Below are 24473 nucleotides of genomic sequence, written 5' to 3'. Positions count from 1 at the left end.
TTCAGGCAGTTGTAGAGAGCAATGAGATCTCCCCTCTGCCTCATTTCCTCCAGGCTGAACACCCCCACATCCCTCAGTTGCTCCTCCCCAGCCCTGTACTCCAGACCCTTCCCCAGCATCTCTGTACCTGCTCCAGGCCCTCGATGTCCTTCTTGGGAGTGAGGTGCCCAAAACTGAACCCAGGATTTGAGCTCCCTGTACAGGAGGACACTGACATCCCTCCTCCTACTGCCTTCACTATTGCTGCTCCAGGCCAGGCTGCTGGTGGCCTTCTTGCCCACCTGGGCACTCCCTGGCCCGTGCTCAGCTGCTGTCACCCAGCACCCCCAGGGCTCTGCTGAGCACCCCGCTGGAGCTCCATCGGGGCCGCACCCGCGGCTTCAGCTCCCGCAGCAGGCGCGGCCGGGCAGCGCCGGTGTGTGGCTTGGCTGCGGCCGGGGGCTGCCGGCGGTGCCGGGCAGGAGCGGGACGGTGCCCGCAGAAAGCGCTGAGCCGGCTGCAGGGACAAAGCGGAGCCCGGCAGGGCTGGGCTGGGCTGGGTCGGGCTGAGCAGGGCCCTCCCCGTCCCCGCCCCCGCCCGCCGCCCAGCGGCTCCGCCTGCCCCAGGCCCGCCCCGGCCCCGCCGCGCCCGCTGGCAGGGAGGCAGCGGCTCGGCTGGGCTCGGCTCGGCTCGTCTCGGCCTGGCCCCGTGGACCATGTCGCCATGTCGGAAGTGAGGAAGTTCACCAAGCGGCTCAGCAAGCCGGGCACAGCCGCCGAGCTCCGGCAGAGCGTCTCGGAGGCGGTGCGCAGCTCCTTCGTGCTGGTGAGTGAGCGGCGGCGCTCCGGGGGCTGCGCTCCGCACACACAGCCCGGCCCGGCGCCGCCCTACGGCCGGTACCGCGGGCAGGTCCCGGTGCCGCGCTGGGCGGACAGCGGGGAGGCGGGCGGCAGCAGCTGGGGAAGAGGCAGAGTTGGGCAGGGGATGCGCGGAGCGATGGAAGAAGAAAAGGGCTGGGCAGGGGCTGAGTGATGCGTGGAGCGAGGGGGAAAGGAAAGGGCTTGGGAAGGGGCAGAGCTGGGCAGGGGTTGGGCTGAGCGGGGGATGCGCAGGGCAGAGCGGGGCTGGGGATGGGAAGGGATGAGCAGGGCGCGGCCGAGCAAGGCAGGAGACGGGAAAGGGCATGGCAGAGGGGCAGGAGTCCCTCTCCGGGCTGCCCTCTGCATGTGTTGTGTCACTTCGGCTCGCCTTCCGCTGGGCACCTGCCGTCACCGTGCCCATCTAGGTGCAGTTCAGAGGTGTTGGGGATCGCCGGGAGCCGCTAGGATGCCTTAGTGCTGGTGTGGTGGGAGCGTGGACGGGTGAGGGTCTGCGTGTGCAGGGCAGCGAGCAAACGGCGCACGGAGAGCTGGCAAGGAAACAGGGCAGGACTGAAGGGCACGGGCCGGCGAGGTGAGAGAGGGGCACTGGTGTCAGCTGGGAGCCTGGATGTATCCCGGGAATCAGACTCCGGTGTTCGGGCGGGATGCAGGATGCGTTGCAGGACACCTTCCTCCCCGCGGGTGATGCTGCAGCAGGTTGTCTTTGTTGTGCTCCCAGCCGTGCAGACAGCTGCTGCTGTGCCCCCGGGTGGTTGCTTGGGTCGGCCCCCAGCTCCCCTGTATTTCGGTAGATATATCGCACTGCTGCTCACAGAGTTACTCCAGCGTGTAATCGCCGCTGACCTTGGCTTTGCTGGAAGGTTAGTCCATGGGATATGCAGAAAGTGCCGTGCGAGTTCAGGGAGTGATTGCTGCCGACAGAGCGCCCGGTGTGTGCGGGTCACTGCAGCGTTCAGAGCAGCTTCCTTGGAAGTGTTCTGGTTTCTAAAGCTGAAAAATAGCCGTGGTGATAATCCACTCTGATTCCCCAGTGCCATGGCCATAGCTTCCTACGTGCAGCTGTTCAGGGATCCTTACAGGTTCCCATGTGCTTTGCTTTGCTTCTTTCACCACTGATACACAGAGACAAATGCTTTGTACAAGCTTCTGGAACCTCTCATTAGAAATGAAATAATTTGTGTAGGTCCTGAGAAGCTTTGGCATCCTCCAGGCAAATGGTTGCTCGGTGCCTGTGCTTTGTGTTTTCTGTCAGAAAGGTAAGGGATGGGTGGGACTGCAGATGAAAATAAATAACTAACCCAAAGGAGCCTGCGGAGTCCAGCAGCCACCAGCAGCCACCCTCTTCCTGATCCTCTCTAGGGTTTCATCGCCCTCACTGTCCCTGCCAACTTCCCTCTCTTTCGGACAGGCAAACCCTGCAGAGGTGCTGTGCTGCTGGGGTGCCTGCAGCCAGGCAGCAGAGGAGGGCGGGGGCAGGTGTCTCCGATTCCTAGGTCTTGGCAGTGTTTCCTGCTGTCGACATTTGAGCAGCAAGGGATAAATCCCAGCACTTCTGCATTGCTGGGAAGGGCTATGAGGCACTGCAGCATTCAGGGAATGGGGAGGGAGGTGGCATGAGCTTACAGGACTGTCACAGATGGCACTTTGGGCACCATCAGTCCTTAAGGATGAGGTGTGTGCTGCCCAGTTTGCTCCAAGCAAAAGGGTGGTTGCTCTCCAGTCTTGTCCTTGTGAGGAAGGGATGTCCATGCTCTGGTGTGCTGGCTGTCAAGAAGGTGGAAAGGGCATTCTGTGAAATGATGAGGAGGGGGACACTGAAAAGCCATGGTTTCTGATCCTGCTGCCAAGGAGAGGCTCAGCCTTGATGCTGGCCACCTGCAGAGCATGACACAAGCACAGCCCCTGTCTGTCTATCCCTTCCTTACTGTGGACAGAGTGGGAGAGACCACAGGCCCCAGCATCAGGTTTGTGTCAGCAGGCTATAGTCACAGCTCTGCTTCACCATGGGCAGCGGTGAGCTTGCTGGTGGCCCTGGGAGGCAGAGAGTGGTCAGTGGGTATCTGAGGAGCTGGGGCTGGGCAAGTGGAGGGAGCAGACTGGCAGCACACAGTGGCATGTATCCTGGACTGTAGGGGGCTGGGGCTTTTTGGCAGCCTGAAGCAGGGTGGAATTGCAATAGGGACATTGCTTGGCAGGTTCCACCCCCTTCCTGGACACAGTAGATGCTAAGTCAATAAGAGCATGTGTGGGGTTTAATACCCACCAAGACTCTGGGTACACCCAGCCTGTCATTGGTGATCTTGGCAGGTACCTTGGGGGAAACCACAGGTGTCTGTGGTGGTGAACATGGATGATGGGAAGGGCTGCAGAGCAAAGCTGGTCCTGCACGTACCAGGGCACACAAACTCATCTGCAGGAGGAGTGGGCACCATAAGGCTCTTTGAACACATAGCTGGAGCTCAGTGTTTGGGCATTCAGGGCACTCTCTCAGGGCAAGGAACAGCCTGGAGTAAGAAGCCATTTGCAGCTGGTGAATGAAATACTATCAAGTGCAAGCATTTCAGTGAGGGAAGCTTTTAACCTCATGGAAGTGGTCAGCTCATGTGGATCCATAATCGGTGCAATCAAGGAGATGCATCTGCAGCTAGGAGCACTGTGCTCCTGCAAGGCCAGCCTGGGCAGGCACAGTGTCTGGGACAGCACAGCTGGGAGTCTGCTGTCCTGCAGGCACAGTGAAGCTCACAGTGTGTTGGTTCTGTGCCTGTTTTTCCACTGATGCCTATCTTAACACCAGGAGAATGTTCATGCGACCTCATTGCCCTCTACAACTACCTGAAAGGTGGTTGTAGCTGGGAAGGGGTTGGTCTCTTCTCCCAGGCAAGCAGCACCAGAACAAGAGGACACAGTCTCAAGCTGTGCCAGGGGAGGTTTAGGCTGGAGGTGAGGAGAAAGTTCTTCACTGAGCGAGTCGTTTGTCATTGGAATGTGCTGCCCAGGGAGGTGGTGGAGTCCCCATCCCTGGAGGTGTTCAAGAGGGGATTGGATGTGGCACTTGGTGCCATGGTCTAGTCATGAGGTCTGTGGTGACAGTTTGGTCTCGATGATCCTCGAGGTCCTTTCCAACCTTAGTTATACTGTGGTACTGTGATACTTTGATGCTCAGAGCTAGGTTGCTGACTTCTGCTAGGGCTTTGCTGTTTTGTGCTGTGAAAGTGGAGTGTTGGAAAGAGAAGTCAGACATCATCAGCAGAGGTTGTCCCTTTCCAAGGTGTCCTGTGGTAGCTGTGTCCCAACCGCTGCCCTTTGGACCAGCTGCTAGGCTGCAGCCAGTGCTGCTTCTGTCATGGTGCAAGCAGAGCTGCAATCCAGAGCTGTAGCAGCAAAAGGAAGTGTAGGCTGTGGTGGGGAGCTCAGAGGATCTTCAGGTTTTGTGGATGGGGAAGGATCAAGTGCAGCTTTCACTTGAATCATAGAATCCTAGAATGGGTTGGGTTAGAAGGGACCTTAAAGGTGACCCAGTTCTAACCCCCCTGCCATGGGCAGGGACACCTCCCACCAGCACAGGTTGCTCAAGGCCTCATCCAGCCTGGCCTTAAACACCTCCAGCAACCTCCCTGGGCAATCTGGGGCTCTTTTTTTCTCTCTTGGTGCACTGTTGTCCCCAGCATCCTGGCTGTGGTTCTGGACTTGTATCATGCTCACAATGGGCCATGTGGGGAAGTCTTAGTGAGGAGGAAGAGCTCAATGGGAATCCCTTGGGAGCACATAGAGCCCTGCAGAGCAGTGCTGGCAGGGCACAGGCTGTGTGGGAACTCTTGTTCTCTGGGTTTGCTTTGGGGCAGACTGTAGCAGCTTCAGCTTTGAATGGTCCCTGTGTGTGCTATTGATTGTAGCTCGGGGATGGGGGGTGGCAGAGCAGCTGACAAGCAAGGTCACTTTTTAAATAAGTAGGCAAATTTAGCACAAGCATGAAGTTGGCAGGTGGGATGAGTGACATGAGAAAAGATGAAGGGAAATGTTCAGAGAGGAGCAGCCAAAGCCTAAGTGTCATAACTTAAACTGTTCTTAACCAAGAGACTACCTGTAGCTTAAACCTTGGGGCAGCAACAGTCAAATACTGTCGGAAGGGCAACTTCAGAGCCAAAGTGCTGCTGATGCCTGGGAAAGACACCTAGGCTGGACCCCTAGGAGAGGAGCAGCTAGGAGCCTGTGGCAGTGAACAGGCAGGGGTGGTTTTGGCTCTGACCTTTGGTGCAATCTCCTCCCTCCCATTCTCTTCACATTCAGGATATTGCTGAGTGTTAGTGGGAAAGGCTTTGTGGCAAGGCAGGAGGAACCTGCAGTGAGGTGCTGGCCAGCATGGGACTTGGGTATCTGCAATCTGGAGTTCAGGTCTGGCCAGCAGGTCCCTTCCAACCACTACCATTCTGTGACAGGGGTTGGAAGGGACCTCTGAAGATCATCCAGTCCAGAGCAGGGTCACCCTGGGCAGGTCACACAGAGCACATCCAGGTGGCGCTGGAAAGTCTCCAGAGCAGGAGACTCCACAGCCTCTCTGGACAGCCTGCTCCAGGGCTCAGCAACCTCACACCAGAGAGGTTTCTGCTCACGTTGAGGTGGTGTGCACCTCCTGCTGTGATGAAGCTGCTTCAGACCATCTTGGCTCTCCCCTTGAAAGCACTGCAGAGTTGAGCAGCTGAAGAGCACACGTGAGGAGATCTGTAAACCCTGGACACCTCTAGCAAACAGCAAAGTGCCTTCTGCGCAGGGTCACTTCCTTCCCTGTGTGCATGCAAGGCCAAGGCTGAGCCAGAGCTCCCTGTGCCTCCCCTCTCTCTTTGGGAGCGATGTCCATGGGTCAGTGATGTGCCCTTGTGGCCATGAGGGACAATAGTCCCCTAGGGTGCATTAAGAATAGTGTGGCCAGCAGGTCAAGAGAGGTTCTCCTCCCCCTCTACTCTGCCCTGCTGAGATCCTATCTGGAGTATTGTGTCCAGATCTGGGCTGCCCAGTTCAAGAGGGACAGAGAGTGTCCAATGGAGGCTCTGAGGATGATGCAACATTTGTGTGATGAGGAAAGGCCGAGAGCACTAAAAGTGTGGAAAAGACTGAGATCAATGTCTATACATATCTGAAGGTTGGGTGTCAAAAAGCAAGGGCCAGGCTTTTCTCAGTGGTGTCCTTTGATGGGACAAGGGGCAGTCAGTACAAACTGAAGCACAGGAGGTTCCACCTCAGCATGAGCAGAAACTTTGGTGTGAGGGTGCTGAGCCCTGGAGAAGGCTGCCCAGAGAGGTTGTGGAGTCTCCTGCTCTGGAGACTTTCAAACCCCACCTGGATGTGTTCTGTGTGCCCTGCCCACGGTGACCCTGCTTTGAAAGGGAGTTGGAGTCAATGACCTCTGGAGGTCCCTTCCAACCCCTACCATTCCAAGAGTCTGTGATGCACTCTGCAGCCCTGGGCCCCCTGAGGAGAAGGTCTCAAGCCAGCTGCAAGTTTTCCAAAGGTGTCATTCTGTGTTGTGACAGAATAAAATGTGTGGGAGATGTGAGATCAGAGGAGCAAGCGCTTGACAAAACCCAGGCAGTCTTTTTTCCCCCAGTGCTGCCAAAACCAGTCATCTGCTGGCAACTTTAAGTCTCCCACAATTCCACTGATTTTCTTTAGAATCATAGAATTGCTTGAGTTGGAAAAGCCCTCTAGGATCAACTCAACACCACTGTGGCTATTAAACCACATCCCCTAGTGCCATGGCCACAGATTTATTGAACACCTCCGGGGATGGGGTCTCCACCACCTCCCTGAGCAGCCTCTGCCAATTCGTCTGAGCAAGACATTTTTTCCCAATCTCCAACCTAAGCCTCCCCTTGCACAGTTTCAGGCCATTTCTGTACAGATTCACTCAAGATACATTTTAATTGCTTCACTACCAAGATTCACAAAGGATGCAGACTCAGAGCCATCTTTTTTGAGACAGAGCAGCTGCAAAGGATTTTCCCATGCTGTGTCAGCCAGCCCAGCAATGTGTCCCTGGACACCCCCAGGCGTAGCTTGGTGGCACCCAGGCACACAGGTGGACTCCCAGCAGCTGCAATGTGGGAGAACCTCTGCTTGCAAACAGCTGCATCCATTCTGGCCATGCAAAGGTATCCAAACCAAGTGCCTGCTCTCCTGTGTTCCTTGAAACTTCAGCATGAGGTTTGCCCTTGCAGGTTGTGGCTGCCCCCTCCCTGGAGGTGTGCAGGGCCAGGCTGGATGAGGCCTTGAGCAACCTGGGCTGGTGGGAGGAGTCCCTGCCCTTAGCAGGGGTTGGAACTGGAGGATTTTTAAGGTCTCTTCCAACCCAAACCATTCTATGAATCTGTGAGATCCCAGGCAGCCTGCCAGGAGAGAATGGGTTTTGTTTGATCCTGGCTGGGCTGGGCTCCTATGGGTGGCTCAGTTTCAGGCAGACACAGAAAGGAGATAAAAATCTCTTTAAGGATGATATTAAGAAGGTTTTGGCTGGAAGCAAAAAGGTATTTTGTTCTCGCTGTGTTTTTCTTTATTTCCCAGCTTAGTCTCTGGATTTATGCTCATGCAGAGCAAATCAGCTTTCTGCATAGAATCCTCTTTAATAAAGCTGAATTCACTTTGATCAGCATGAAGGCAGTTTGGAGGCAAAGCTTGTAGTGATCTTGGAGCTCAGGAGACACAGAACATGCCCATGTCCCCTCGGGTGGGGGCCCTGTGCAGTGTTTGTATAATGTACAGAGAAAAAGAGATCACAGAACTGTCAGGGCTGGAAGGGACCCCAAGGCTCAGCCAGCCCCAACCCCCTGCCATGGGCAGGGACACCTCACACCACAGCAGGTTGCTCACAGCCACCTCCAGCCTGGCTGCAAACACCTCCAGGCAGGAGGCTTCCACCACCTCCCTGGGCAACCTGTGCCAGGCTCTCACCACCCTCATGGGCAACAACTTCTTCCTCACAGCCAATCTCAATCTCCCCACTTCCATTTCTGCTCCATCCCCCCCCAGTCCTATCCCTCCCTGACACCCTCAAAGGTCCTTTCTTGTAGCCCCCTGCAGACACTGGAAGGCCACAGTGAGGTCTCCTCATTGGAGATGTGTGTGGGTACAGGAGGAAGTTCTGCCTTGGTGTTACTTGGGAGGAGCTTTGCTGTGGTTTCAGCACCTGCTGCAGTCAGGTGGCTCTGGAGGTGGCCACAGCTTGGGTGGCTTCTGTGGAAGTGCTCATGGAGAGGTTTTTGCTCAGAGGGGTTGTTTAAAGAAGCACTTGGATGCATTCTTAGAATTCATCACATGCTTTCCTCAGCTGGGGCTCCTGTGCTGCAAGGGGCTGAACTTAGCTCCACACTTCACTGGCTCCCTGGGCAGCACAAGCCGTGGAGGTGGCCTGGATTGCTCCTGCCTGGGCACGCAGCACTGGTGCAGGGATGAAGGACACTGTTTTATGGAGAGAAACACAGCCCCACAGTGGCTGTTTGGGGCCACTTAGCAACTTTCCAGCATCTCTCCTACCAATAACCAGTCCAGAAGAGATGAAGCAATACCTGGCTCCCCTACCTGAGGGTGAGCAGCCTGGGCTAGTGGGACCATGGCAGGGGGTTTGGAACTGGATGATATTTAAGGCCCCTTGCAAGGCAAACCATTCTGTGATTCTCTGAGTTGCAGTCAATGCTTCCATTTCCTGAGCCTGTAGGAGGCTTTTGATGGGCATTAAATCTTGCCCTTCCCAAGGCATCATTGAAAGATCTGTGTCCTCCTTCCATCATTTAAAGACATGTGGTTCCCTTTTCTCCCTTCATTGAAACACCTGTGTCCCCCTTTCTCCCTTCATTCCAAGACCTGTGTCCCCCTTCCTGCCTCCATTCCAAGATTTGTGTCCCCCTGTATGTTGCAGGAAAGCTGTAGGGAGGGAGCAAAGCATCCAGCCCTTGCACTTCCTGGGCAGGGCTGAGGGACTTTGTTCTGTGCCAGGGACAGTGCCATGAGGATGCAAGGTGTCCCTCTCGCACTGACAGCATCTGCCCTGACCTGCCAGGGTGGATGCAGAGGAAGGCCTGGAGCAGATGGTTGGTGGCAGTGCCTGCAGATGATGCCAGCAATGCAGCTGGGGATTTGGTGCACGCAGAATCCAGTGGGGAGATGGCTCTGGGGCTGTGTTTCAACCTCTGAAGATCCTTGCAGAGCCCAGGAGTGCTTAACCTGGGCTAGCTGCCGCAGTGTGCGCTGTGGCATCCTGTTGTATGCGCAGCTTGGTGAGTTTTACAGCACCCCACTTAGTCCTTTCCATGTTGATTTATTATCTCTAATGATGCAAAACTGCACAAAGCTTTTGACATTTCTGTGGCCCCAGAATGCAAGCAGCTGCAGAGCAGCCAGGCTGGGTGGGGGCACACGTGTGCTTCAGCTTGCCTGCTTCATTTGCCTCCTCACTGCTGCCCAAGGAAGAAGAGAGAAGCTTCATTTGCCTTTGTGGGCATGGCTGGCACCTCGGAAACGCTGCAGTGTATTTCCCTGTCACCCTCTCCCTCCATCTCTTTTATTCCTTTAAAAAGTACAACTCAAAGCTCTCCCTTGAAGGCTCCTATTTCCTCCAGCACATCCCTGACTTATCTTTTATACCTTTTCCCTGCCTCATGCTGCTCCTCTAATGGGGTCAAGCCTGCTCCTTGCTGACCCCTTTCTCAGCCCTCTCTATTTTCTTGCTGAAATGCAATTTTTTTTATTTCCCCTTTAAATGTTCTCCTGCCATGGGGCTGTGCCTGGGGAGCAGCTGCAGCTGGGAGCAGACCTTGCTTGTTTCAGTCCAAAGCTCCACCCTTTAGCTATTGATCAGCATGGAGAAGATCCCCTCCTCAGGCTGATCTACTCCAGGCTGAACAGCCTCAGGGCTCTCAGCCTCTCCTCCTAAGAGAGATGCTCCAGGCTCTTCAGCATCTTCACTGGACTCTCTCCAAGGAACTGGATTCGTTCCTTGACGAATTGGGGAGCCCAGAACTGGACACAATGCTTGAGGTGTGGTCTCACCAGGACAGAGTAGAGAGGGAAGAGAACCTCCCTTGACCTGCTGGCCACACTCTTCTCAATGCACCCCAGGAGACCATTCGCCTTCTTGGCCCCATGCAGAACTTGTCCACCAGCACTCCGAGGCCCTTCTCTGCAGAGCTGCTTTCCAGCAGGTCACCCCTCACCTGTGCTGCTGCAGGAGGTTATTCTCTTGAAGCACAGTATGGGCAAGTGTAGGGTCCTGCCCAGCTATCCAGCTCTGTCAACAGAGGCATTTGAAGTGTGGGTGGCTTGAAGCAGGGCAGAGCTCAGTCTGTGCCAGGAGCCCATCCACAGGCCCTTTAGTTTTGCAGCCTCTGCAGCCATCTGCACCTGTCTGATGCCTGCAGCCCAAAGACAGAGCAGAGATGAGGGCTGAGACAACTTCCTGAGCTGGTTAAAACACCACTGACATCTCTGGGGTTTGACTTCACTGCTGGGGGTGTTTCTAAGGAAACCCAAATCTGTCTGGGGACTTCCTGCTGTTTTTCCTCAGCATTGCTCTGTGGTCTCAAGCAAGTTGCTTCACCGTTGCCTGGCTCTGTTGGGCCCCAGTGAAGCTGAGGAGCATTTCACTTCCAGCACAAGAAGGACCTGGAGCTGTTGGAGTGGGTCCAGAGGAGGCCACCAAGATGAGCAGAGGCTGCAGAACCTCCCCTGTGGGGCCAGGCTGGGAGAGTTGGGGCTGTGCAGCCTGGAGAAGAGAAGGCTCCAGGGAGACCTCAGAGCAGCCTCCCAGTACCTGAAAGGGCTCCAGGAGAGCTGGGGAGGGACTTGTGACAAGGGCTGGGAGTGCCAGGCTGAGGAACAATGGCTTTGAGCTGGGAGAGGAGAGATTGAGAGTGGAGCTGAGGAAGAAATTGTTGAGAGTGAGGCTGGGGAGACTCTGGCACAGGCTGCCCGGGGAGGCTGTGGCTGCCTCCTGCGTGGAGGTGTTGAAGGCCAGGCTGGATGAGGCCTTGAGCAGCCTGTGCTGGTGGGAAGGGTCCCTGCCCATGGCAGGGGGCTGGAGCTGGATGAGCTTTAAGCTCCCTCCCAGCCCAAAACATTTTGTGGCTTTGCCTTCTCGCCCTCAGGGAGGGGCTGTGCAGCTGGCCTGGCCCCATGCACCAGTGGCTTCCTGAGTGAAAAACAAGAGTTATGAAGAGCAGGCAGGAAAAGGAGGAGTTCTGCTTATGTGTAATTAATTGCTTTAAGATGTTGCGAAGCTGGCTCTGCTGGAACTGGCTGCTAAATATAAAAGTGATCCTACATAAATAAATGATGGAATAGCAGTGACATCCAGAGGGCTCTTCTGGATCCTCCAGTGCAGAGCTGGTGTAAATGACACATGGCATTGTGCTGGGAGGCAGGAGCTGCCTTTTTTTGTTAGCATGCCTGTGCTTATGGAATGTTTTGAGCAGTCCTGTCTGGCAGGAATTCATCTGTCCCATAGAGGCCCGTGCTCTGTTGCCAGTTTCTGTTAACACTGTTGGGTGCAGAGTAGGAACTCAACGCTCTGCTGTATTTTCCTGCCTCTCATGCTCTGATGCTGAGCTGGGTGCAGGTGCAGCTCTGCTGACACAGAGCTACGCTGATCCCTCTGCTTCTTGTGCAGAAGGGCTGGGGCTGAGCCAGGATGTAGCTGTGCAGATAGGGACACTCAGAACTGCGGTTGTCACTCTGGAACTGGAGATGGTGCTGCAGTCGGTACTGAGCTGTCACTGACATTTCACACGGAAGCCCTCGGAGATCATGGAACCATAGAATGGTTTGGGTTGGAAGGGACGTCCAAAGCTCATCCAGTCCAACCCCTCTGCAGTCAGCAGGGACATCCTCCACTAGATCAGGTTGCCCAGAGCCCTTCTTGAGGAAGATCAGGGCACACAGGACAAGAAAGCAATCTCAGGTACTTGCCCTAATGCACTGCCCTGTGCAGGAGCAGTGCTGGATCACCTCCAAGTGTCCTTATGGAATCATAGGATAGACCTCTGAGATCACTGAGCCCAACCATCAACCCAGAGTACTGGGGCACATCCCAGCTGCAGGCAGCAGATGTGGAGCAGGCTGCCCAGAGAGGTTGTGGAGTCTCCTTCTCTGGATGTGTGACCTGGCCTGGGTGACCTGCCCTGGCAGGGGGGTTGGACTGGATGATCTCTCGAGGTCGCTTCCAGCCCATTCATTCTGTGAACCCAACACCACCATGGCCACTAAACCATGTCCTGAAGTGTTATGTCTGAGCTAGACTGTGCCCCCAGCTACCACTCCCCTCTGATGCTGCTTTTCTTGTTGTGACTCTGCCCTTGGTTCAGAAGTGCAGTGTAAGGTGAGGTACATGTGGGCCAGAGCAGCAGCTCTGCCTCCTAGCCTGGGCTGTGAGTTCTTAGTGCTGGGTCCTCTTTCAGAGAGCTGTTTCCTTCTTTTCCTTAAGTGGTTTTGCAGGAGTCTCAGGGTTGCTGGTCCTTGTGGCTGCAGAGCTGAGTTTCAGAACGTGGTCTGCTGAAGGCTGTCAAGTGTGGAATCCACTTCTGAGTAAGTGGAAGGGAAGAGCCAGACACTGATTTTCCTGACTTCTTGTAATTTCTGACTGAGTCTGAAGACACTTCAGGGCCTGGGTGAGTTTTATTTGCCATGCCTGATGATGACAGATAAATGCAGTGACAGCAGTTTTTTGACTGTGTCTTCAAGGCTTCTCCAAGCTGGTGTCTTGCCCTGGTGCAAGTCTCAGAGTCAGCACTGAGAAATGCAGACTCTTGCTTTGTCTACAACCATGGAATGGTTTTGGTTGGAAAAGCCCTTACAGATCATCCAGTCCAACCATTCTCTAACCCTGCCAAGGCTGGGGCTAAACCATGGCCCTCAGCACTACATCTCTGCCTCCTTGAAGTACCTCCAGGGATGAGGATTCAACCAGCTGCCTGGTTCCAGTCTCTGAGAACCCTTTCAGGGAAGAAGTTTCTTCTAATGTCCAACCTAACCCTCCCTGGCACAATTTCAGGCCAGTTCTTCTCATTCTCTCACCTCATCCTAGGGAGCAGAGCCCAACCCCCACCTGGCTCCAACCTGCTCTCAGGGAGCTGTAGAGAGCAACGAGGTCTCCCTCAGCCTCCTCTTCTCCTCACTGAACACCCCCAGCTCCCTCAGCTGCTCCTTCCCAGCCCTGCTCTCCAGACCCTTCCCCAGCTTGGTTGCCCTTCTCTGGACCTGCTCCAGCTCCTCACTGTCCTTCTTGAGGTGCAGGACCCAAAACTGAACCCAGGACTCAAAGTGTGGCCTCCCCAGTGCCCAGTACAGGGGAACAATCCCTGCCCTGCTCCTGCTGCCCACACCATTGCTGTTACTGCTTCCTCACTGGAGAATTTGGCACCTCCTTTCTTTGGAGACATCCACGTTACAAAATATAGAACCCTGCCTGCCCTTTAAATGTTCTGAGGAGATTCTGCTGCCAGCCAGGGCCATGGAAGGAGAAGGCGGAAGGTGTGGGTCAGTAAGATGCTTCTGCACAGCTGGAAAGAAGTGCAGGAGCAGGGGCAGGTTCTTGCTCTGCACTTTGGGATGGAAAGTGTGAGTCATCTGAGCTGCAGATGTTCTCCTGCAGGGTGCCAGGGCTGTGCACCCCCTCCCCTTCCCCATCACATGACTTTTGATTTCTCTGAGAGCCGCTGTCAGACTCAGCCACCTCCATTTCACACAGAGCAGAGGAAGGGAGGGGACCAGCAGCCTTCTGCTGTCTGCACTTGTTTCAGAGTCAGAGCATGGTGCAGCCTGGCACCTAACTCACGGGCTCACAGGATGTTAGGGGTTGGAAGGGACCTCTGGAGAGCTTCCAGCCCCCTCTGCCAGAGCAGGAGCAGAGAATCCAGCACAGGTCACACAGGAACACATCCAGACAGGGCTGGGAAGGCTCCAGAGAAGGAGACTCCACAACCTCTCTGGGCAGCCTGCTCCAGGCCTCTGGGAGCCTCACAGTGCAGAAGTTCCTCCTCCTGTTGAGGTGGAACCTCCTGTGCTGCAGTTTCCATCCATTGGTCCTTGTCCTATCCCAGGGCACAATTGAGCAGAGGCTGTCCCCTCCCTCCTGACCCCTAACTCCTGTATGGGAAAGGCAAGTGTGGGGACTCTCACACAGGCTCCTCTGTGAGAGGCTTTCTGGCAATGAGGCATTTGCAGCTGTGCCTCCTGCCGTCCAGCTGCTGGGCTCTCTTTGCCTTGTTGTACCCAGATCTGAGTGTAAAAGACACAAAGTGAGTCCTGCAGCTCATTGTTGGGGGGCAGGGGAATGGGGAAGGGAGAGGCTGCTTGCCTGGACTGCAGCTGAGGAAACATTTCCTTGCAGGCCATAGCATGAGCGCTGCAAGGGAAAAAGGAGGTGCTTAAAGCATCACCTGCCCCACACTGGCAGAAGGAGGATCTGTTTACTGCTGGGTCGGGAGATGCCTGCCACAGATCTGCTCCTGTGTGTTGCCCCAGCCCAAGAAAGCCTTTGTCCTGCTTATCTTGTTCTTATCTGGGCTGCAGAGCATCCAACATGCATGCATGCATGTGCTGTGTGTGTCCATGTGAGGTAGTGCTGTCTGCTTGGCCGTGGTATGCAGGAAAGAGGTTGGAGCCAGGTGGGTGTTGGTCTCTTCTGCCAAGTGACAAGTGAGAGGATGAGAGGAAATGGTCTCAGGTTGCACGAGGGGAGGGTTAGGTTGGAGAACAGGAAAATTTTCTTTGCTGTAAGAATAGTTAGGGATTGGCACAGGCTGCCCAGGAAGATGGTGGAGTCCCCAGCCCTGGAGGTTTGAAGAAACCTGTGGCCATGTCACTTAGGAACATACATGATTTGGTGGCTATGGTGGTGTTGGGTTGATGGTTGGACTCAATGATCTTAGAGGCCTTTTCCAATCTATGATTCTAGGATTTGAGTGAGCAGGGGGTGGGATGCAGCAGGCAGTGCCACTGTGGCAGGCTGGGCTGCTGGCAGCTGCCAGGAATGGTTTTGGAGGTTGCCCTTGGGTGGGCTGCACAGAGTATTGCTCTGAGCTGTGTGGGCATCCAATTTCTCCCTGCTTGCCTCTTCCCTTCCTGCTTCCCCTGGGTCTCCTCTCTCCTGTCTACAGTGCACACCTTCTCTGCCAGCTCCCCTTGGCCTCCTTGTCCCCCTCTCTGGCCCCTCACAGCTGCACAGTCCCAGCCTTCAAACCAGTCCCGTTTCTCCTGACATCACTGTGCTCACCTCCCTCCAGCATGGCCCCATCCCCAGGTGAGCAAAACCTGCGTTCCCCATCTCACCTGCTCCTGCACCACAGTGGGCCAGCTCCTGCCACCTTTCCCTCTCTCTCCCTTGGCATGTCCCAGTGCACAGCCCAGTTCATGTCTCTGCCCTGTCCCAGGTGGATATGGTCTCCAGCACAGTGTTTTGGTCCTTTAGCACAGCTGGGATTCCTCTCTGGGCATTCCTCTTGTGTTTGCAAACTTCCTTCTCTCTGGCCAGGGTAAAAATAGCTTTGGCCTGCTCATACCCAACGTTATTGACTGTTTTTCATCCTTGTGGTTTTACCACAGCCCATCTTGCACATCTTGCCCTGGGCCCTGCTGTTCCATCCAGCTGAGCAGTGGGGTTTGCAGCAGGCTCATGGGCACGAGCACCCAGGCTGCTGGTGAGAGCTGCTTCCTTGCCTCCCTTCTGCTTGCCTCCCAAGATACGGCTTTGCTGGCCAGCCCACAGACCTCCTGGCAGCAGCAGGGCTGTGTGGTGCTGTGCCTGCTGCCATATGTGCTGACTCACGCTGGCTCCCTCTCTGCCCTTCCTCCCCAGTGCCTGTTTCCACCTCTTCCCTCTCTCCTCTGCTTTTGAGTGCAAAGGCTTTGTGGTGCAGGCCTTTTTCAGGCTTTGCAGGGTGTTATGGCAGCTCCAGGTGCTGGGGAGCCGAGCCCAGGGTTTCCTGCTTTCCATCGTTCTTATTTAGGGCCAGGTCCCTGGGCTGATGAATCAGGTGTGATTTGCAGCTTTTTGAATTGAAGCAAGCTTGAGGCAGGGGTGTGAAGAGGATCAGATGGCAGTACAGAAAGTGAGTCACAAATATGGAAAGGGAAGGAAAGGGAGAAAGAGATAGAAAGAAAGAATAAAGAAAGTAAAAGGAAAGTAAAAAGGAAATAAAAGACAGAAAAGAAAGAAAAAGAGAGAAGGAAAGAAAGAGAAAAGAAAGAAAAGAAAAGACAGGAAAGAGAAAGAGAGAAAGAAAACTAAAAGAAAGAGAAAAAGGAAAGAAAGAAAAGAAAGAAGTAAGGAAAGGAAGAAGGAGAGAAAGAGAGAGAAAGAAGGAAAGAGAAAAAGAAGGAAGGAAAGAGAAAGAAAGAAAAGAAGAGAAAGGAAAAAAATACATCATTGATCCATGGCTCTGGAGTTTGCTATGGACATTAACTCCTCAGTTCCCTGTGCCCCTCCAGGTTTGCCAAGTGACCTCTCTCTGTTCCCATTCCAATTCTCCCCTGTACTGCCAGGTTTCATGAGCAGGAGCCAAACTGGGAAGTTCTCTGCACGGCCTGTGAGCAGTGCTGACTGCTCCGGGGAGGGCATGCAGTGGGATCTGGGCCCTCTCTATACTGGGCTCTTGCCAGTCGTGCAGTGATGTGACAGTGCCCTGCCTGTCCAGGGAGTAGTTGGTACACTTCCAGGTGGGGTTCCCCCTTTAGCTTTTAATCATTTCCCTGGATACTTTGCCTCCTATTTTCTGTTCATTTCACCTGCCTGGCCTTAGGGATTCACTGAAAAATGTGGGTCCTGCCAGGCTCTCCAGAGCAGTGCAGAGCCTGTGAAATGCTTACTCAGTTCTGGGGAACAGTTGTCTGAGGCAGGACATTTCTATGGATGTATGTTCAGGCACAACCCTGAACACAACAGGGTCCATCTAAACCTGAGGAGGAACTTCTACATATTAAGGGTGCTGGGGCCCTGGAGCAGGCTGCCCAGAGAGGTTGTGGTCTCCTTTTCTGGAGAGATTCCTGGATGTGCTCTGGAGAGATTGCCTGGATGTGTTCCTGTGTGACCTTCTCCGGGTGACCCTGCCTGGGCACGGTGGTTGGGCTTGATGCTCTCCAGAGGTCCCTTCCAGCCCTCCCATCCTGTGACTCGCTGTTCTGAGCTGTTTCATCTCCTCTTTTTACATACACAATCATCACTTTTAATACTCAGATCCTTTGTGTCTCTCTACCTGCCTTGGGAGCATGGATGTATGCACTAGGTTGAGCTTCACAAGTTCACAGATTGCATTGGGTTGGAAGGCAGCCTCCAAGGGCATTTTGTCCAAGCCCTGCAGGCAGCAGGGACAGCTCCAGCCAGAGCAGGCTGCACAGGGACACAGCCAGGCTGAGCTTGGATGGCTGCAGGCATGGAGCCTCAAGCACCTCCCTGGGCAGCCTGTGCCAGTGTCTCACCACCCTCCCTGTGCAGAGCTTCCTCCTGATGTCCAACCTACCTCTGCCCTGCTCCACTTTCAAACCCTTGTCCCTTGTCCTGTCCCCACAGCCCCTTCCAAACAGTCCCTCCCCAGCTGCCTGCAGCTCCCCTGCAGATACTGAACTGCAGCTCTGAGGTCTGTTGCTGAGGAAGTGAAGCAGCATGGCCTGGGTGCTGCAAACCCACAAGAGTTTGGGTGTAAGGCAAGGAGGAGGCACTGGAGGGCCAGCTGTGCCAGGTGGAGATGGAGCAGTGTGGGGGTGCCTGGGGGACTTGAGGTGCCCTGAGAAGCACAAGGCAGTACTGGTGCAGGTTGCTCTGGGCTTGGCTTCTGTCATGCCACAGGAAACACTGTGGGGCTGACATTAATGGGTGAATTAGTCACAGCAGAGCCAAATCGGCCAGGTTTGCCCTGAAGTTGTTTTCTTCTCTGGATATTGCTTGTTTTAAAGGAGAGCCAGCCTGAAAGGACTGAAAATACACAAACTTTCTGAGTTTGTGGGGCTACTGAGTTTGTTTGGCTACTGCAGAGCCCAACAGAGAGCTACCAAGATGCTGAGGGGACTGCAACATCTTAGAGTTCCTTATGAGGAGGGGCTGAGAGAGCTGGGGCTGGTTACCCTGGAGAAGAGGAGGTTGAGGGGGGATCTGATCAATAGCTAAAGGGTGAGTGTCAGGAGGATGTAGCCAAGATCTTCTCAGTGGTGCCCAGTGACAGGACAAGGGGTGGTGGACACAACTGAAACCCAGGTGGTTCCCTGCAAACATAAGGAAAAAAATCTTCACTTTGAGCCCTGGAACAAGCTGTCCAGAGAGGCTGTGGAGTCTCCATCTCTGGAATGTGTTCCTGTATGATTTACCCTGGGTGGCCCTGCTGTAGCAGGGGGGTTGGACTGGATAATCTTCAGAAGTATCGTAGTATCAGTCAGGGTTGGAAGGGACCACAAGGATTACCCAGCTCCAACCCCCCTGCCATGGGCAGGGACACCCCACACTAGATCAGCCTGGCCAGAGCCTCATCCAGCCTGGGCTTAAACACCTCCAGGGACAGGGCCTCAACCACCTCCCTGGACAACCCATTCCAGGGCTTCACCACTCTCATGGGGAAGAACTTCCTCCTCACCTCCAGCCTGAATCTCCCCACCTCCAGCTTCATTCCATTCCCCCTAGTCCTATCACTCCCTGAGATCCTGAGCAGTCCCTCCCCAGCCTTCCTGGAGCCCCCTTCAGATCCTGGAAGGCCACAATGAGGTCACCTGGGAGCCTTCTCTTCTGCAGACTGAACATAGAATTACATAGGACAAACCAGGTTGGAAGAGACCTTCAAGATCATTGTGTCCAACCCATCAACCAATCCAACCCACCTAAACAACTAAACCATGCAACCAAGCACCCTATCAAGTCTCCTCTTGAACACCTCCAGTGATGGTGACTCCACCACCTCCCTGGGCAGCCCATTCCAATGGGCAATCACTCTCTCTGTATAGAACTTCTTCCTAACCTCCAGCCTAAACCTCCCCTAGAGCAGCCTGAGACTGTGTCCTCTTGTTCTGGTACTGGCTGCCTGGGAGAAGAGACCATCGTCCAGCCCCAACTCCTTCAGTCTCTCCTCACGGGAGAGGTGCTCCAGCCCTCTGCTCATCCTTGTGGCCCTTCTCTGGACACCTTCCAGCACCTCCAGATCCCTCTTGCAATAGGGGCTCCAGAACTGGACACAGTACTCCAGGTGGGGTCTCCCCAGAGCTGAGTAGAAGGGGAGGATCACCTCCCTTGCCCTGCTGGCCACACTTCTCCTGATGCAGCCCAGGATCTGATTGGCTTTCTGGGCTGCAAGTGCACACTGAGAGCTCCTGGTGAGCTTCTCCTCCCCCAGCACCCCCAAGTCTCTCTCCTCAGGGCTGCTTTCCAGCCAGTCACTGCCCAGCCTGGATTTGTGCCTGGGATTGCCTCGACCCAGCTGCAGGACCCTGCCCTTGCTCTTGTTGAACCTCCTGAGGTTGGCTTGTGCCCACCTCTCCAGCCTGTCCAGGTCCCTCTGGATGGCCTCCCTTCCCTCCAGCCTGTCTGCTGCACCACACAGCTTGGTGTCATCAGCAACCTTGCTGAGGGTGCACTCAGTGCCACTGTCCATGGCACCCACAGAGATGTTGAACAAGACAGGTCCCAGGACTGATCCCTGAGGGACTCTGCTTGTCCCTGGCCTCCACTGGGACATGGACCCATGGACTGCCACTCTTTGGGTGCAGCCATCAAGCCAGTTCCTTATCCATCTGGTGGTCACCCATCACACCCATGTGTCACCAGCCAGGAGACCAGGATGTGGTGCGGGGCAGTGTCGAAGGCTGTGCTCAGGTCCCTTCCAACCCCTCACATTCTGTGATTCTGTGGCTGCTATCTTAAAAATAAAATCCTCAAATGAAACATCTTTCTGTTACTTTCTGCACATTCACATCACTTGTTGTAACCCTGTGGGGAAAGGATCTCAGCAGAACACTAATCATACACTTACAATAAAAACATTGACATGTTTGTACAATGTACAAATGCAGGACACTAGAAGACAGGTACCTACAGGTTTTCAGGCAACAGAAGTTGTGCCAACCCCAGACACCAATCCAGGCTGGGTGCAGAGTGGGCTGAGAGCAGCCCTGCAGAAAAAGCCTTGGGGGTGCTGGGTGCTGAGCAGCTCCCCAGGAGCCAGCAGTGCCTCCTGCTGCCCAGCAGGCAGCTGTGTGCTGGGCTGCAGCCAGAGCAGGGTGGGCAGCAGGGCAGCAGAGGGTATTCTGCCCCTGGGCTCTGCTCTGCCCAGACCTCACCTCCAATCCTGCCTCCAGTTCTGGTGTCCCCAGCAGCAGAAGGACACAGAGCTGCTGGAGTGAGGCCAGAGGAGGCCACAAAGATGCTCCAAGGGCTGCAGCAGCTCTGCTGTGAGCACAGGCTGAGGGAGCTGGGGCTGTGCAGCCTGGAGAGGAGAAGGCTCCAGGGGGACCTCAGAGCTGCCTGCCAGGACCAGAAGGAGCTCCAGGAGAGCTGGGGAGGGACTTGTGACAAGGGCTGGGAGAGGGGATATTGATACTGGAGATGAGGAAGAAACTCTTGAGAGTGAGGCTGGGGAGACTCTGGCACAGGTTGCCCAGGGAGGCTGTGGCTGCCTCCTGGCTGGATGAGACCTTGAGCAGCTGGTCCACTTGAGAGGCTTCCCTGCCTGTGGCAGGAGGTTTGGAGTAGATGATCCTTAAGGTCTCTTCCAACCTGAGCCATTCTGTGATTCTGTGAAAATAGAAATTGCCTTTCCTGGCCTTCCCCACATGAATATCTCCAGCTACCACTGTTTATAACACTGACATCCCTGTCTGTACAAACGTTCAAGACTCTTTGTAAGCCTTGCAGACAGAGACAGAAAGCAGCCAGTATGGCTTGTTTAGATCAATCCCTCTTTATTAACCTGTAATTCCCTTGCTGCAACCTTTCCTCCAAACTCTCTGGTGGTTTCTGTGCAGTAGTGGTTTGTGCTCAGTCTGGCAGAGGGCAGCAGGGCAAGCAGGGCACTGAGGATGAGGCTCTGAAGCTGGGGTTTTCCTTTTGCCAGCCCCTTTGTGCTCGTGCCTGGCCAAAGGCGTTGGTGTTTGTGGGCAGGTTTCTGCTGAAGTCATTTCACTGAATTTCCTGTTGAGATGCCACCCAGCTTGCTTGCTGCAAGAGCAGCTACCCCAATAGACAGGCTGTTGTTCTGCCAGCTCCAGTGTGACCCAGCCTGCATGGGGACTGGAGCAGATGGCCCTCTCCTTCGTGCTCTGCACGGCCCTGTGCCGCGGGCAGCAGCAGCAGGGCAGGATGTGGTTGTGAGCGTTGGGCACAGGCTGCTGTGTGAGGCTCTGCTGAGCAGAGGGGAATGGGCTCCTCAGGGAGGGTGCACTACTTCCCTGCTCTCTGTTGAGTTAAGTCATGTTTGGTTGTGTTCTTCCACTATCATAGAATGGTTTGGATTGGAAAGGACCTCAAATATCATGGCAGGGACACCTCCCTCCAGCCCAGCTTGCTCAAGGCCTCATCCAGCCTGGCCTTCAACACCTCCAGGCAGGAGGCAGCCACAGCCTCCCTGGGCAGCCTGTGCCAGAGTCTCCCCAGCCTCACTCTCAACAATTTCTTCCTCATCTCCAGGCTCAATCTCTCCCCTCCCAGCTCAAAGTTCCATTGTTGTCACAAGTCCCTCCTCAGCTCTCCTGAAGCCCTTCAGGTCCTGGCAGGCTGCTCTGAGGTCTCCCTGGAGCCTTCTCTTCTCCAGACTGAACAGCCCCAGCTCTCACAGCCTGATAAAAGACTATGAGGTCTTCCCATGTGTCTTGATTTTTGTCCTAGTGCATTGGGCTGTGCCAGATGTGCTCAGGGTGCTGCAACCATGAGGGCTGGGAAATGGCAGCTCACCCCACCCTGCAACTGCTGCTGCACAAGAGGTTGGAGGAAGCTGAGGTGCATCATGGTGCCCCTGTCTGCCTGCCCTGGGTGAAGAGCTGCTGCATGTGTGCTGGAGTGCAGGGTGGCTTGGGCAGCTCTGCACATGGTTACCTACAGAAATGGGTTGGATTTGCTGCTGGACAGCCAGAATTTCTTTGTTCTTGGATATTTGCTTTCCCTCTGGACAAATTAGTAGCCTCTGAGACTAATTAAGGTAATAGTTTTTCCTCTGCTTTCATAATGACTTCGATGGGTGCCATCTGCTGTTGTGACAGCAGCAGGCAGTGTTAGCAGGCTCAGCCTCGACCCTGGATGCAGGGAGCTGTGTGCTTCAACCAAGCTTGTCAGAAAAACAAAGACTTTGAAATCTAATTTTCTGGGCTTAAAGTTTTACCTCCAGCCCTGTTGGGGTGCTGGGCAGTAGGCTGGGCCAAAGGGGGAAAAACACTGTTAATGGCTTCCTCCTTATTCTGCAGGTGCGTGAGCATCCCTGGGCCCACTGAGCAGCCAGCAAGGTTTGGGTCTCTTGCCTCAGCAGCAGGCAGGGAGCAGGCTACATCCTTTCATGAGCAGCTGCTTTGCTTGCAAACAGCCTGACCTGCATCTCTTGGCTTCACTGCGGAGACACCGCTGTGGTTCCTGTCGTGGCCTGGGATGCCCTGGCTGTGTGTGGCTGGGTGCTGTGCTGCAGGCAACAGAGAGCTGCTGTGAGCTGAGGCAGAGAACTCCCACAGCTTGGCCAAGGAGAGCTCTAGGGAGCTACCAGCCCATCTGTGGGTGCTGCACAGCTCTCTGCAGGTGCACATCCCTCACCTGCTGGAGCTCTCTGGGTCATTGGCCGTGTGCGCTGTGCTGGGCTCCCAGGATACAGATCACAGCAGCAGCCTGTACACCATGTTCTGTCCAACATCCCCAGGCCCCCAGCAGCAGGAGGGCTGGACTGAGCTATTTTAAGGAGCTTTTTCAAGTGGTGGGCAGTCTTGTATGTGTTTTGAAGCCTCTTATGTGAGGATGTGGGATCCTTTCAGTCCTTACCCTTTAATCATCATTGAATCCCCTGAGGATCACTGCCAGGGCTTTGTCTTGTTGGGCACCAGAGATGTCAAAGCTAGAAAAGAAATGTTATCAAACCCCAAGCTTTTGAGAAGAACAACTTTAGAAACAGAGTCCCAGTTTCAGGACCATGCTGCAAGGACGCTGAGACACTGGAGCAGGTCCAGAGAAGGGCAACCAAGCTGGGGAAGGGTCTGGAGAACAGGGCTGGAGAGGAGCAGCTGAGGGAGCTGGGGGTGTTGAGTGTGGAGAAGAGGAGGCTGAGGGAGACCTCCTTGCTCCCCATGGCTCCCTGAGAGGACAGTTTAGTGCCACAGGGATGTGACAGGCTCTTAGAGGGGTTCTCATTTACCTTTGGAAGTGCTGCCAGGGTAAGGTGAGATATGCAGCTGGTGGGAGCAGTGCCTGGGCTCGGGGCACTGCTGTAACCAGCTGAGGTTGCTGGGTTTGGCTGGGAGTGGTGCAGCAGCTGAGCAGTGAGATAAGTTAAATGGCTCAGGTCAGCAGGGAGCTGTGTGCCTGGGCTGGGGGTGGTCCTGCCTGACCTCATGGACTGGCCAAGCTCTGGAGACGCCTGGCCCCAGGTCTTCAAGTGGGAGAGCAGCTCCTGAATGCCCTGCTAATTCCCATTAGTGTTCTCAGCTTGGCCAGTCTTCAGCAGCAGGTTAGTGTTAGCCTGGCATGAGAGCAGTGGTTCAGATGATTAACCAAATGCAATTGAGCATTTGAAGAGCATGGGTGCCTTTTCTCCATCTTCCTTATGGGGTCTGGGGACTCCTGCTTTCAGACAGCCTTTTTCTCTTTGTCAGGAGGCTGTGCAGCTCAGGTGCTGGCTGCAGGAGCTAGAGGTGCTCCAGGTGCAGTGAGGCTGGCAGCATTCACCACCCTGTGTCCCAAATCCTCTCTCTGGGGGAGCTGGGCAGCAGCCTTTGAATTCTCTGGCACCCAGGATGGGCTCTTTGCCAAGTGAGCTTTGCCTTTCCCACAGGAATCTGGTGTGCTGCTTCTGTGATGGCTGCAGTGCTTCTGCTGATAACATGGCACTGGGGCTCCCCAAAGAGGCCTTGCCTGGGGCTGGGGCCTGTTACTGCTTCATATGACAACTGCACTGGCTCCACTGCAGCACTGATGTTCAGGTGTCCTTAGAGCAAACCCTGGCTCCCATTTGCTGCTAACGGCTTGAAAACATTCCTTAATGCATCCCAGAGACTCTAGAGGCAAAGGCACAGGGCTATGACTGCTTCTGGAGCAGCAATGTTGATTTCATGGCTCATCTCCCACACCACAAACAGCACTGGGCTGTTTGCACACTTGCTGAGGCAGCAGTTTGCCCTGTGGTGTTATGTGGGGATGAGCTTTTGAGCCTTGTTTTGGACCTAAGCCTGGAGAAGAGCAGACTGAGAGGGGATCTTCATAATGCTCATCAGTAGCTGAAGGGTGGAGGTCAGAAGGATGGGACTGGGCTCTTCTCAGTGGTGCCCAGTGATAGGACAAGGGGCAATGGGCACAAGCTGGAGGTTTCACTTGAACTTAAAAGGAAAATCTTTTTTTGCTGCAAGGGTGCTGAGCCCTGGAGCAGGCTGCCCAGAGAGGCTGTGGAGTCTCCTGCTCTGGAGCCTTTCCAGCC

General features: G+C 54.8%; 1 protein-coding gene across 4 annotated transcripts in view; it reads left to right on the top strand.

Moving 5' to 3' along the window:
• The first annotated feature begins 660 nt into the window (after nucleotides 1-660).
• Nucleotides 661-24473, top strand: part of LOC137457367 (dedicator of cytokinesis protein 11-like) — a 126463-nt gene continuing 102650 nt past the window's right edge. For all 4 annotated transcript variants that reach the window (XM_068169268.1, XM_068169266.1, XM_068169267.1 and 1 more), the window contains exon 1: nucleotides 661-805. In XM_068169268.1, the coding sequence (XP_068025369.1) occupies nucleotides 704-805 (102 nt within the window). In that variant the 5' untranslated portion in view covers nucleotides 661-703. The remainder of the gene's footprint in view (nucleotides 806-24473) is intronic.

The sequence above is a fragment of the Melanerpes formicivorus genome, unplaced genomic scaffold (genome assembly GCF_026170545.1).
Source record: "Melanerpes formicivorus ecotype bairdi unplaced genomic scaffold, bMelFor1.0.p_v2 SCAF_174, whole genome shotgun sequence".
NCBI classification, from domain to species: Eukaryota; Metazoa; Chordata; class Aves; order Piciformes; family Picidae; genus Melanerpes; species Melanerpes formicivorus.
This window is presented reverse-complemented; position numbering and strand designations above follow the sequence as displayed.